Consider the following 14,576-nt stretch of genomic DNA (forward strand, 5'->3'; position numbering starts at 1 on the left):
TCAAATTGTCATATTTTGAATCAAGGAGTCAGACAGCCAGATTGGAGAATAATCCATGATTTTAGTCTGGTGCTAGCAATTGTTGAGTACTATCAATCGACATAAGTTTGAACTTTGTTTGAAATTGGCAGCAGCATAACCAGCCCTACATAACTGCTGATTGCCATTTTCAATTTAATTTGAAACAAGGCCGATAGCCATTAGTTGCGTGCTCTCGTGTAATGAATGAATGCTTGAATGTAGGATTGACATGAAATTCTTAAAGATAAACTAAAATGACCAAAAAATTGGTTGAAATGACTTAAATAAATAAAAAGTAAATGACTTTAATGAACTTAAGGATAAATTGAATGACCTTAAGAATGACTTGAATGCTTAAAAAATAACTGGAATCCTTCAAAAACAACTTGAATGATCTGGAGAATGACTTGAATGGCTTTGAGACTAACTGGTTGTAAAGTAGGTGATCATTTTACATTAAATTAATACAGAAAAGTGATCCCCCATTTTATATCACACAGTTATAAACATAAGTACAGCATGTAGTAAGAACAGATACTACACTTTGATCTTGGCAAAGAAAAGCTTAAAAAGCTAAGAACAGCATCTATTAACAACAGATCTTTGACCTTAACCAAAAAGGCCAAGCACAAAAGTGTTACAGATGGACCGACCGACAGTGACTTATAGAGTCGCTTGCACGCGACTAAGAGTTGATAATTTTTTGGTATACATTATTAAAGTAGTTAATAAATACAAAAATCTATAAGGATTTTTTTCTAACTCTGTTAAAAGTAATCAAAAATTTTATTATATAAAATCAATTGCATAGAAAATGAAGTTGCATATCAGAATTCAAGTGAAACTGAAAATGGTTAAAAGAATATTTTCATATTGTGGAGTATCGGAATGTTAATGAGGAAACTTTTTGAACAAATCTTGTCAGGTGTTCAAAATCAGACTCAAATAGCATTTTAAGCTGGCAACTCTAACTACATTTGCCAGACAATTGTTTTACATTGTTAGTGGTAGTCCAATTTATTTGGCTAGAAAACTAAACTGATGACTGATAATATGAAACATTTAATCATTAAAAAATAAAAATCGGTAAAGAGTAATAACTCCTTAAATTAAAGGGTGTAATAGTTGTCTTTATATAGGTTCAAGACTATATCCTGGCTAACACAAAGCAAGTATAATTAGTTTTAAATAAGATAGTGATACAATTTAATCAAATTTGATGTTTCATAGATTGTCAATAAAATACTTTTCACTCTACCATGAAAAATAAATAAAAATTTGATGTACGTACCAGTGACTGAAAGAAAATATACACTAAAACATTAATTGATCAAGTGGTTTTCTTTTAAAGAACATGAAATTTTATGGCTAAGCTCAGTGATCTCACAATGGCACAAGAGGCATAACTTAAAATCAAGATTTTAGAAAGCCATTCTTAACAGAAGTGGGGAGGACTTTGGGGGGGGGGAAAAACTAAAATTTATTTAAAAATGATTTTCTTTATAGAAATAAACTTGATTTTGATTACAATATTTTCTTTATGTATCATAGATTTTTTTGTTTATTGTGGTCTAGACAAGTGTCCTATTTACCTCACTTAACACTCATTTAGAACACATGGAAATTTTAAATGATTTTTTTTTTATTTAAAATATTACTTTTCTGCACAAATTAAAATCTGATTTACTGTAGCTCATGGGATTGTTATTGCAAGAAACCTTTTTCCTTTCTCAATTTTTTTAATATTTGTGAATCATGTTTTTATTTTTCTCCTAAATCTTTTTGTTGGTTTTAAATATTTTTTTATTTAGAAGCTTATTTTGGATTACATTTTTCTTCACTACTTTTAGGTCATCCATGACTGGGTAAGATGCTACCTCCACCTCTGTGACACAGATCCAACTAGAAATGTTAGAGGTGGGAGTGACCCTAATTAGGGGTGATCTATTTTCAATCTACCCTTTATTTATAATTGGGTAGGAATGTGGCCTTTTTTGATTGTCAGACAAATTGAATGATAATTGACTTAGTTGTTAAAGCAATGTTATAATGGTATAGGTAGAAATTTTTATTTTTAATATTAAATCAAAGTGCATAAAACTATTAGTTACCTGTAGTTGAACACGTGTGTGTGTTTGCACAGAGTGGTTTGAAAATTTTATTAGCCCTTCTCCTGTAAGCCAACCAAAAAGTAACAATAATAGAGGGACATATGCCAAAAAGCACAGCTTTGTAAAAAAAAAAAAAAAAAATCCAATCCACGTATGATGCAAGATTTTGTACCATGAAAATTCTGATGTCTGTACATTTATTCTAAATAGACTGCATCATGGACATGTTTTGTGTTATATTTGTTCCTGTTACTTTTTGGTAGTGATTGAGACTTGAATCACTGTGTTTGTATGTGTGTGTGTATATATATATATATATATATATATATATATATAATTTTTTTTTTTTTTTTTTTTTTTTTTATAGTATATACAGGAATTTACATTTATATCGGTAGTCGGTACCGACGGTTTTAAGCCCGGTAGTTGAGGACTGCTCTTAATGTCCGCCTCAGGTGCTCTTCAGCCGACTCTCGTCTGTCTTTAACCGGAACTCTATATATGCACACCATAATTTTTATTTATTTATTTATTTTATCCTTTATATTGTTTTTATTTTTTTTTTTTTTGTGTATGCTACTTTAATAAGGTAATAAATTTGAAGCAATAAATTAAAAAGTATGGGATGATGCCTTCTATATTATTATTTTTCTTTAAGCATTAAACGAGATTAGACATAACTTCAAAATGAACTTTTAAAACGCTTTTATACGAGACTTAAACTGAATGATAGGGGGGGGGATGCTTAAAGAAAAATAATAATATAGAAGGCATCATCCCATACTTTTTAATTTATTGCTTCAAATTTATTACCTTATTAAAGTAGCATACACAAAAAAAATTAAAAAAAATATAAAGGATAAAATAGATAAAAATTATGGTGTGCATATATAGTTCCGGTTCCGGTTAAAGACAGATGAGTCGGCTGAAGAGAGCCTGAGGCGGATATTAAGAGCAGTCCTCAACTACCGGGCTTGAAACCGTCGGTACCGACTACCGATATAAATGTAAATTCCTGTATATATTATACAAAAAATATATTGCTCTTATTTCGAGAAAGGTTTTTTTCCCTAATAATAGAGCACTGTATGGGATTTCTTTTTCTACAAAAAAGTACAAGTATATATATATGTGTGTGTTCACTTTATGGAAAGTCTGATCTCTACATATAACGTGAGGTATGGTGCGGACGATATTTGTTCGCAAGATTACTTTCTAGGAAAAAAATTTCTATATTTTAATTTTAACCAGTTTGTCTTCATGACTTATTTTGTCTATTTCACTTGGACTTGCCTTTGTTTCTAAGAGCTTCAAGGTGGCCTCAGAACTGGCCACAGGCCTTCATCCATGTCTCTCGCCTTAGGTCCTCAAAGGCTCTGATTATTCTGGTCTTTGACTCCTTTGTGTTGCAGCAGGATCTGTTTTTTATTCTACTGCGTCTTCCATAAGGTTGAGGAGGGTGTTACAAAGTTCTGACAATCAAGTCTTTTGGTTGGTATGTGAGAATGCTGATTCTTCCTGTCGCATGTACAGTTTGCTTTAGCTACCTGGTTGATCCAGGGTTTCACTACCTCGCTCAGAACATGGCTGATGTAGCCGTCAGTATTTAGCCTGAGGTTCTAAAGAAATAGTTGGTAACATGACATCATCATTACTGATATAGATGGCCATTGGAAACTTTGTGCATGTGATTCCAAGCTTGTCTTTGGATTAAACAAGCTACCTGTCTGGGATTGATTTTGTCTTGGCAGAAACTTTTTCTTTAATAAGAGCTGTAGCATTTTGAGCTCTATTGGGTTTCAACTTGTTGATGGCTATTTAGTGTGCTTCAGCTGCTTTTCTTGTATTGCCTTTGACAGAATTTTTTTTACCTCTTATGAAATGTAGCAGATGTTCTTGTATACTATTTAACCTAATTTATCTACGCCTTTCTTCTCTGCAATGGCATGTGTTGACTTGTTGGTAATTGTGGAACTTCAATGAATTCCAGATTTTTTTTTCTACTTATAACCTGTCAAATCCTGAATCTTCCATTTCCTTTTGATTTTTCTAACTTCCTCCCACTGGAAGTCAGATCTTATGTATCCTTCCAATACAAATTCAAAGAACAACTTTCATAAATATGGAGCTTCAAAGTTTTCCTTAAATGCTCACTTATCATGAAGACAAGACTGACAAAAGTTTAAAAAAAAAAAAAAAAAAGAAAAAACTGCAAACAAAGATCGTCCACACCATGTTTGTGTGAGTGGGAAAACTCAGAAACTAATTAACTGATTATTATGAATTTGGAATATGGTTAAGTAATGTGGGCTATGTTTAAATTTAATTTGGAAATTTGAATCCATTTATGAGTATTCTCACAATTTCAGGAGTGGCGTGATGTGGGAACAATTTTCAATTTAGAAATTGAAATATTTCCAATCACACAAGATTCCTTGAATTTCTCCCAAGGAACCTTAAAGTTTCATCTCTAAACTTTGAACATGTTTCTAGAAACACATTTGTTTCATGAATTTTGATCCAACTTGAAAGAAGAAAATTCCAGATATAGTCTCATAATTGGATATCAAAACTGTTTGAATGTTTGATAAATTAAGTCTTATTATAAATTAGCAGAATACTTTAGGACCAGCAATCAATTTTATATAAAAGTTTAATTTTAAAATACAGAATTTTAAAGAGGTTGAGTTTTACAGCATGTCAAGTTTTAAGTCATTTGTGGCATTAGTCTGAAAATGATCAATTTAATTGAGAAAATGTTACTTCTAAAAGTCTGTCTCAAATCACATCTAAGCTGACAATAGAACATTGCTTCTGACTAGGCAATTTTTTCTCATTGTTGTACTGTGATATTGGCCTTATATATTTCTTTTGCTACAATGTACTTCAAAAATTATATAATCTGTGCTGGATGAGTGGCAATATGAAACCTTTTTAAATAAAATTAGTGGAGATCGTGGGTAACTAATTTGAAATTGAAGAATAAAAATAATTGTTTGTAATTTAAAAATGTGCAAATAAAAATTAAAAACTAAATTAAAATGCCTTTTACTGCATCTAGGCAATGTTTAAGATCAAAATACTTCCAAATTTTTTTTCTTTTTTTAAAATTGAAGTTATGGGTTGAAAGTGACTTGATAAGTAATTGTGTAGAATTGCATGTGACAGATTTTGGGAGTCATAAATGTTTTTTATATAGAAATAACCAAAAAAAAAAATTTTTTTAAGTCTTTGGGGGGTTGTTAGGCAGGTCGAGTGTTAAGGAGGCCAAGACTTGTGAGATGTGTTAGCGCACACAACGAGATGGCTGGCTGGGTGTTTGTGGAAAACAGGTAACTTGACTGCCTAAAATAAAAATGTGAGTCTCTTTTTTCCTTGTTTCATTTCATGCTAATTTTCTCCAGATTCTGGCCATAAAGTTTTGACATTCTTAACCTTTCTCTTCAAAAATATATTTAATGTTTTGTATTTTAAAAAAAAAAAAAATTTTTCTCACATCTTTCCTTTACAGCAGAATAAAATGTTTACATATAATTTCAATGCCCAAAAATTATTATTTCTTTAATTTCTATCTTCATTTAAAATTTAATTGCTGATACTAATGATAAAATATAGATTTTAAACTATCAGTCAAAATAAAATCTATATAGCTAGGCCTCCAAGTACATTTTTTTTTTTTTTTTTTTTTTTTTACATTTCCCAAAAATATGTACATATTTCATGGGTTATTATAATCGCTACCATCCTCAAAGAAAAACTCTAGCTAAATATTTAGCTTTAAAAAGAATTGCAAGCAGTAATTGCATTAGAATCAGGACAAGCATTCCATCACTATATAATTATAAAAATCTTACAGCTTCGTATATTTGGTGTTTTGTTAATTTCCAGCCTTTTTCCAAAATTGGAGTTGTTTTAAATCTTTAAATTGCTAAATTTGATATACTTTAATTTTATGCAGGGTTGTGGAGTTGGATGGTAAAAGTCTGGCTCCAACCCCTAGGATGCCGACTTCTACTCCTTTGATATCAACTCCGGACTCCTTGCCCCCCCCCTCTCTATCAAAAACCTATTCTGCAGATCCATATACCAGCCTCCCACACCTATTCAGCAAGCATTTTATAAATACTTCTCATATTTTTTACGTTTAACATTCACTTGTATAAATATACTCGCATATACACTCAACCAGCTTTATAGAATAAGTTAAGATAACAAAGATAGCATAAAATTTCATTGTAAATTTTTTTTTATCAGTTCAAAAGAGAATACGATATTTAGGAATAGGGAAAACTTTAGGCCATGGCATTTCAAAGCTAAACTCTTATCAAAAGAGGGGAGTAAAAATGAATATTATACAGAGAAGAAATTTTTTAAGATAATATTGCCTTTATGGAAAGAGGATCAAACCAAGGAAAAACAGGAAAAAGCTATAAAGGGCTATAGTAGTGTGGGTTGCTTCTTATTGATTTAGACTTTTTTTTTTTTTTTTTTTTGCCAAATTCCATTTGATTCAGGAACTGGATAACTTTCGGATTAGTGTGATTGTTATCCAATGTAATCCAGTGATCTTAATTTTCATTGATCCTGTGTGACATCACAACAAAAACAGCTGTTTAGACAGGATTTGCAGGGATCTGATGGACTGAAAAATGTTGCAAGTAAAAGCCTTGCAGTATAGTACAAAGTATATATCTCCAAAAATAAAAACAAAACTATGCAAAAATTGTTAAATTGTGAAACTGGTAAAACCAAACAGAAAACCCATTTAAAAATAAAAAAAATAAAAAAAAGTCGGATCTAAAAATCTGACTCCTAGTACTCTTAGACACTGATTTTATGATGGCATTATTTTTTGTATAAAATATTGCGTTTGCTGTTTTTAATCTAAATTTAATAACTGAGAAAAAAAAATACTAAATGAGCTTTCTACAACAGATATTTTATGAAATAATTTATGAAATTGATTTGTTGACTTAGTACACAATGCCAGGAGTTATATATCCTCCAAACCTCTGGCCTTGATGGGAGGGAGACTAAAACTTGCTGCTATGGTTTCAAATGATCAGAAAGAACAGCAAGGGAGACTTGATTCCAAATATTTCTCATTTATATATCCTCTCTTTTGGAAATAGGGTCTGATTATGAATCTTTATACATTAAAATTTACTTTGTGTATGAAAACCAAAGAAGGGAGACATAACATGAGAAGTATTTGAAATTCAGTCTCCCCTCGCTGTTATTTCAGATTAAAACCATAGCAAGTTCCCCCCCCCCCTTCATCAAGGCCAGAGATTTTTGGGAAATATCAGATATTTTGCAATTCATATGCAAAACTAGGAAAACAAATGACTGGTTTGAAACCTTGGTACTCTTGCATAATTTTATCCGAATTCTCATGATTTCCCATCAAGCCCGGATCGGGCGAGACCGGCAATCATTGGTGTCAGCCGAGCGGTGTTCAAATGTTGAAACGCTAATTCGACTTTTTAAAAAAAAAATTTTTTATGATTAGTTATTTTTAATGATTTAATTTGAATATTCTTTTTGTACTTCAATTTCTGGGGGTTTGCTTAGCCAATGAAAAAGCGATATGTAAATGAAAGCAGACGACATTCGAATTGGAAGAAATCGATTGAACTCCAAAAAGGCTAACAAACAACTATTTTCAGACTCTCCAAACAGAAAAATGACAGGCAATGAAATAAATCTGTGCATACTAGAAAAACAAATGGAAATGCCGATGCAAACAATCTCATTGTCAGAAAAAGAATTTGCTTTCCCAAAGAATGAGGTGCACCAATTGTAAACTTTCTGAGAGAAATTTGTTAGTGTTTCCTGAGGAATCCTCAGCAGATAGGAGGCCCAGGGCACACTGTAGAAATTGATGAATCTCTATTCAACCGAAGAAAACATAATGTAGGGAGAATCCTTGAACCGCTCTGGGTCAAAACGGCGTAACAAGCAAGAATGCGCAACCAGCCGGGAGCTTCTGGGTACATATTTACTTGAATTTATGTGGAGACAAAAATTTGGAAACTATCCTTTTGTCTCCATCATAAATCACATTTCCGAAAGCTACCCCCCCCCCCCCATTAACTCCCTCTTTGCTGTCAATGGCCGATTTACAGTTGACCGAAGTAAGATTCCTAAGGAAATATCCTCACCTCAAGAAAGTTCTTCCACCGGCAATTAACAGCCGGTAAAAAAAAAGTTTTTCTATTTCTTCCGTTGAGATTTGGAACTTATAAAACCTCCCTCCCCCCCCCCCAAAAAAAAAAGGGGAAATTTTTTTTTAATACCTACATAGACACTAGTGTTTCATCCTTTCTGGAATCATACATGCAGGGTGACACAATTACTATCAGTTGGGAGATTCTAACCCAGTCACAAAACCATCTGATTCCATTAGCAAGGAACAAACTTCATGGCCAATCTCAACCACGAGAAATATCATTGAAATTTTAACATCCAGCCATAGTGATCTAATGATTATAACATGATCTATGTATGTAAGCTTAGGTGACTGACTTTTCTATTTCAACTTTAAAGTGCTCAACAATAATAGTTTCTTAAAAGGGCTGACATAATTATTACATGTATTTTTTTTTAAGACGCACACACACACACAAATTAGCCAAATTGAATATGAATATATTGCTTTGGTTTTATGGGATGAAATATGAAAATTTGCAGGCTTTTTGAAAATAATACTATTTTTGACAATTGGTAAAAAGAACCTATATTTTCAAACCAATAAAAATGTCTAGTTTTGTTGCTTTGGTTGTCTCCTCTGCCAGGCCATGAATAAACACTCAGCACTACCCAAATCTTCAATAAGATTTACTGGCATTTTTTTTTTTTTTTTTTTTTTGTCTTAATTCAAATTCTTTTTGTTTTAATAAAGATATTAGGACAGCTCCTGTAAAAGAAATAAGTGAACTACTGGAATTATTTTTACTAAACATACATTTTAGGTGTAACAGTTTTATCTCTTCACTTTGGAGATAGAAATAGAATGTTTTTTGTTTTTTTAACTTTGCTCAATGTTGAACAATATCTATTTATTTTGTAATTTTGGTTCATGGCATGCAGTTACATATACTGCTCTAAGATCTATCTTATCCAGTCTCTTACTCTCTCTGGTTTACTCTACAAACTTAGAAAATTGTCTGCAATTTAATTTGCTTTTCCTTTTCACCTTTTTAAAAGTTTACTTTGTTTTTCAGTGTTGTGGAATTTGCCAGTTATTCTGATATGAAAACTGCTCTGGATAAATTGGATGATACTGAAGTCAATGGCAGGCGTATTAGACTTGTAGAAGATAGGCCCCGAAAACGTAGACGCGGGTAAGCTTTTTCAAATATATTTTACTTTATTTCATTTTCTTTCTCTTCTATCTTGTATCTACTTATTCACTAGTCTTGTACCTGCCTCTATCTTTATCTATCTCTTTTTACTAATCTTGTGAAATCTATTTTTTTCAGTTCTCGATCTCACTCAAGAAGCCGATCTCGATCCCGCTCTCGAAGGCGAAGCCGTAGTCGCAGCAGATCTAGATCTGGGTCTCACCACGGTCATTCCCGCTCAGAAGCATCTCGATCACGTTCGAGGTCCCGAAGTAGGCATTCTCAGAGTCGTAGCCCAAGTAAACCTCGCAGTAAAAGCCGCAGCAAGAGTCGCAGCAAAAGCCGATCTCGTAGCAAAACTCCACGTTCTCGATCGGCGAGCCGAAGTAAATCTCAATCGAGATCTCCGTCCCGTTCGAAGTCTCAGACTCCTGAACCGAAAGAGAATGGCTCTCCAGCAGATGTGACGCAGATTGAAGATAAAGAAGTGAAAGAATGAAATGGTTGAATTGCATCCATCTTTTTGCTGGCTACTGCCTCCTATTTTCCAACACAGCTGATCATGAGATCATTTGCAAGGATTATCTATTTTTAACATTACTCATTGTAAATAGTCATTATTCTTTAGATTATTAAAAACCCAATCAAAAGGGGTAACAAAGATTATGAAGTTTTTTTTTTTTTTTTTTTTTTTTTTTTTTATTATTCATCATTGGGGAAAAATTTTAAGTTTTAGTTGTGGCCTTATTTCTTTTTGCTAATTTGTAACCTGTCACGAGTGCTTACAATCTTAGGTACTCCCCCACCCCATATTTTTTTTTTTTTTTTTTTTTTTTTTTTTGTATTCAAAGAAAATAACTTTATGATTGGCAGTAGTGTTTTTTATTGATTGGTATGAGGTTGTTTGATAATCTCTACTAATGGCCTTTGCTGTCAATCTATGAAGGTAATTTCCTTGCAGGTATTTTCAACTTTTAGTTTCAGACATTAATCATAATAAATATTTCAGAAAAAAAAGTCTTTGTTATTTTTATACTTGTCACAAATGCTTGTCATTTCTCTAAAATGTATTCTCTGTTGTAGCCTCAGAAAATTTTGTCCCGTACAGGTTTGGAATAACTAGATCTCCTCCACATTGTTCTCGTACCCACTCGATACAAATTAAAATGTCTAATTTTAACCTGTAATGCCCCCACTGTTTGTACACATGGCATGTCAATTTGGTATAAATTGTTAAAATATGTATAAAATAGTCAAGATACTTAGTTTTTGGTGAGGCCCTCTTACTATGCCAAATGAGATGATGTGCATTGCCATAGTTAAATCTACACATGTTGTATGGCATGGGAAGCGAACATATCGAATAAGCTCTGCTCTATTGAATATCATGTGGATAACTATTTCAATAATGATGTACTGAAACAGAAATTAACATACAAGTGCGGACATTTACCCGGTCATGACTGGAATAAGAGCTAGCTATCTCATGGATTAAATAAAGGGTTCCGTGCGAGATGCATCTAAAGAACATTGGAGGTTACATTGTGAAAAAAATGTTAGACAAAACTAGTAATCCAAAGAAATCTGGTCTACATAATTGCTTATATAAAATCTGTTGAAATCTCAACAAAAAGTAACTCTTTTAAATCAAAGATTATAGGAGTTATCTCCCCTTAAGTTATAAAATTTATTAAATAAAAATGAAAAACTGACTTGACTACGTACTGACAGTGCCGAATAGATATAGTTAGTTCTGTGTAATGTACAAGTCCCTTTTAACTTATGAATTTTGGAACCTGCTTAAGTGTAAGGAGTCTCAAATGTGAACAATAGTTAGCAAAGGAGATGGATTAATGTGCCTAGAGATGCCTTCCAAGTGCTAGACAGGCATAATTTATTAAAACAGTAAGTTGCTTATATATATATTATTCCTTAATTCGAATTCATTTTTGAGATGAGCATTATATATTAATTTATTTTTATTTCAGACTATTATTTTCATCTTTATTAGTTGTTTTTGATCTTTTATTGGTTTTGTTTATTCACGTTTCGGCCAACTATTCCTCTGGCCTTCGTCAGGTGGTAACAACAACTATGGATGGTAGTGATGGCTGAGAATGCAGTTAGGAGATTCGAAGTTCCTATCCGTCGCGGTTACCACCTGACGAAGGCCAGAGGAATAGTTTGCCAAAACGTTGTGAATAAACAAAACCAATAAAAGATCAAAAACAACTAATAAAGATGAGAATAATAGTCCGAAATTAAAGTTGCTTTTTTTTTTTTTTTTTTTTTTTTTTTTTTTTTTCTTGTTGTATTTGCTAAAAAAACAAAAAGCATTGTGGGTTGAAAGGATTGATTTCAGGGATGAATAAAGATTGACTTAGAGATAGTTTTTAGAAAATGATTTTCAACCAACCTATTGTGTTTACGGCATAAAACTCCCATTAAACAGAATATGACCTGAAAGTTTCATATCTTTGTTGCAGATATTGACAGTGTGAGACTCTAAGAAAACAATCTGTCATGGACATGCACCATTGAGTTCCTCCATGCAAAAAAAAAATTGAATCTATCAGTGTCTGAACATTTATGAACCAATGCAATCAATGTCAACACAGTTAAGAGATGAGTTTCTCGATTTCAGAGTAGTGACAAAACCCGCTTCAGACTTTTGACCAATGTAAAAGTGCAGAAAAGGTGTTGACTATTTAGAATAAGTTTTTTTTTTTTTTTTTTTTTTTTTTTTTTTTTTTTTTTTTTTTGCAACACAATGTTGCTTGTCTTAATGTCACTATTTACATCTTCATAGCTCTTCAACATTTGAGTTCAGTAACCCTTATTTTTGGAACAACCCTCGTACACCAAAATTCTGTACAGTCGTTGCTTTTCATGTCTTAGTTTCATAAAGGTTGACCACAATAAATTGTCTGATTTAGTACTTGCCTGTAAAAGATGGAAAGTGAATCTTGCCAGTTGATGCTTGTAGTGTTGGAAGATATCTTTGCCAGTTTGTGAAAAGGGAGTTTATGTGCGATTAACAAATTTTGTGGTATTTGTAATCACAAGTGCATTCACCATGATTACTGGTCCATAGTCAATGCCAGATTCCAACATGGTCTAACAATGAAATCTCTCTCCAAATCATAAAATTTAGCTCCTGTTTCCAAAAAGGTTATATTTTCAAGATGTTACAATGTTACCCTGGCCACCCGGGGTGACTTTGAGCCTTTTAAGAAAAATAAAAGTAATATGTAAATAGTATGATTTCTGCATTCTAAACATAATTTCCAGGTCCTATTATGATTTCATAATTTTACAGACACATTGTGGTATACCAGCAAATATTTACCGTGGAGTTATTTAGTGTTTTTTATTTTTATTTAACTGCTCAGTCGCCCTGGGTAGCCAGTCACCCCCAGCTTACAGTACTCTATTTCTACTGAACAACTGACTTGCAAATCAAGATAAACGTCTTCCAACTGTACAGAATTCAATTGCTTATAGGCCATCTCTTTCTGAAAGGTGCCCACATAAACCAACTGGCCTCTGAGGTCGTTTGTAGTAGACCTCCCATCAACTTGAAACTAGTTATCAGCATTATCTATGGACAAAAAAAGAAAAACTGTCTAGGTATTTTATCCGGTCAGACTAATTTGGAATGACCTGGGGTAGGTCATAACAATAGAGAACTGTATTTTGTTATTTGTAGAAAAATTACTTTTTCAAGTGGAGAAATCAAATTCTGGATGTTCAAACCCTAAACCTGATAGATTTCCCATTTGTTTGGTTTCTCTTAACCTAATTATTTCTTGCAAGCCCGCTATTTGCATGCCTTGAAACAAAACCTGCAACATTTCATGTTTACAATATATTTTTTCAAGACAAGATAGCGTTGGAGCAGGTTCTAGTGATTTCAATAGTTAGGAGTGAATCAAGTTCAGGGAACTTCTATCATAATTTTTGGCCAAGATTAGGCTTCTATTCGAGCATGTATACAATGGGGTAAAATTTGGCCAGTGGGAGAAATGATATAAGAATGGAGAAAGATCAAAACTGGATGGTATGGAGATGTATGCAGAACAGATGATTTCGATAGTATGTCAATATTGAAAAAAAAATATTGGGAATACTTGTTAGTAAATGTGCAGTTGAAGTAGCATGTTTAGTTCATAGATGAAGGTCTAGGAAAACATTGAAGGGAGTTGTAATAGACTTGAGGGATATATGAAGACTTAGCTGCAGATAGCTTAGTTTTGGAGTCAGTTTCTAGAAGTTGTCCAACACATGCCTGCATGTAAAATAAATCTTAACCTGAATGCTATGTGTGCCTCCCGTCAAAGTGTAGTTGTACAGGGGGGCCCAACAATATTTTTCGGACACTTTGAAAGTACTTCAAGGTAGTGCCAAAAACTTTTGAGATGTAAGTACGTAGCTGAGGAGTGAAAATCTGCTACTAGTGTAATCTTTTTTTTTTTTTTTAAGTTTGGCTTTGATAATTTTAGTTTTTTGTGATTTTTGTGAAAACTTGCGTGGCACTATTTTTCGGACATGATAAAAAAATTCTATTTTATTAAGAGCTATGTTCATGTATATGTTGCTATATGCAAATTTGTTGCTTGTACACTTAGTTGTCATCATTAAAATCTATTATCTGTTCTATTCTACTGGCAAAACAATCAAGTTTAAGAGGTAAAATGCATTCAAAAGAAGTCTGTTTGGCACAGAAGGACTGCCATGGATTTGAAGCTGTTAAAATCAACGGTCGAATACATGCTGAAGACAAACTCCGAGCAGAAAAAGAAGGATGGAAAAGATCAATTGGCAAGAGGAGTGAAAGGAGAATGAAGAGTACTGTGACACGGCTTTTGATATCTGGAGAGAAAGTTACAGCAAGGGAAGGAGAAGTGTGAATTGGATGTAAATGTCCGAACAGTACAAAGAACATTGCATAGGATTGGTTTGAAGTATGCAAAGGCTAAGAAAAAAATTACACTAACAAAGGAGCAAGACTGGAGAGGACTAAAAGTTGGTTAACAAAGCATGTTGACTTTAAGAAGGTTACATTTACTGATGAGAAGCGTTTCAAGTCTGATGGGCC

The 14,576-nt window shown here is 32.8% G+C and overlaps 2 protein-coding genes across 9 annotated transcripts in view; both read left to right on the forward strand.

Annotated features, from left to right (window-relative positions):
* The window catches only part of LOC145255788 (serine/arginine-rich splicing factor 6-like), a 38,816-nt gene extending 28,498 nt beyond the window's left edge, over window positions 1–10,318 (forward strand). For 4 of the 8 annotated variants that reach the window (XM_080114468.1, XM_080114461.1, XM_080114462.1 and 1 more), the window contains 3 exons: window positions 1,872–1,886; window positions 9,359–9,478; window positions 9,617–10,318. In XM_080114468.1, coding sequence (XP_079970594.1) covers window positions 1,872–1,886; window positions 9,359–9,478; window positions 9,617–9,977 — 496 coding nt within the window. In that variant the 3' untranslated portion in view covers window positions 9,978–10,318. The remainder of the gene's footprint in view (window positions 1–1,871; window positions 1,887–9,358; window positions 9,479–9,616) is intronic. The other 4 variants (XM_080114463.1, XM_080114465.1, XM_080114467.1 and 1 more) reach the window with 1 other exon arrangement.
* Window positions 1–14,576, forward strand: part of LOC145255790 (serine/arginine-rich splicing factor 6-like) — a 563,981-nt gene that overhangs the window by 502,013 nt on the left and 47,392 nt on the right. The gene's annotated exons all lie outside the window — the stretch shown is intronic.

Source organism: Euprymna scolopes, chromosome 31 (genome assembly GCF_053919585.1).
Source record: "Euprymna scolopes isolate OS-2025 chromosome 31, ASM5391958v1, whole genome shotgun sequence".
In the NCBI taxonomy this organism is placed as follows: Eukaryota; Metazoa; Mollusca; class Cephalopoda; order Sepiida; family Sepiolidae; genus Euprymna; species Euprymna scolopes.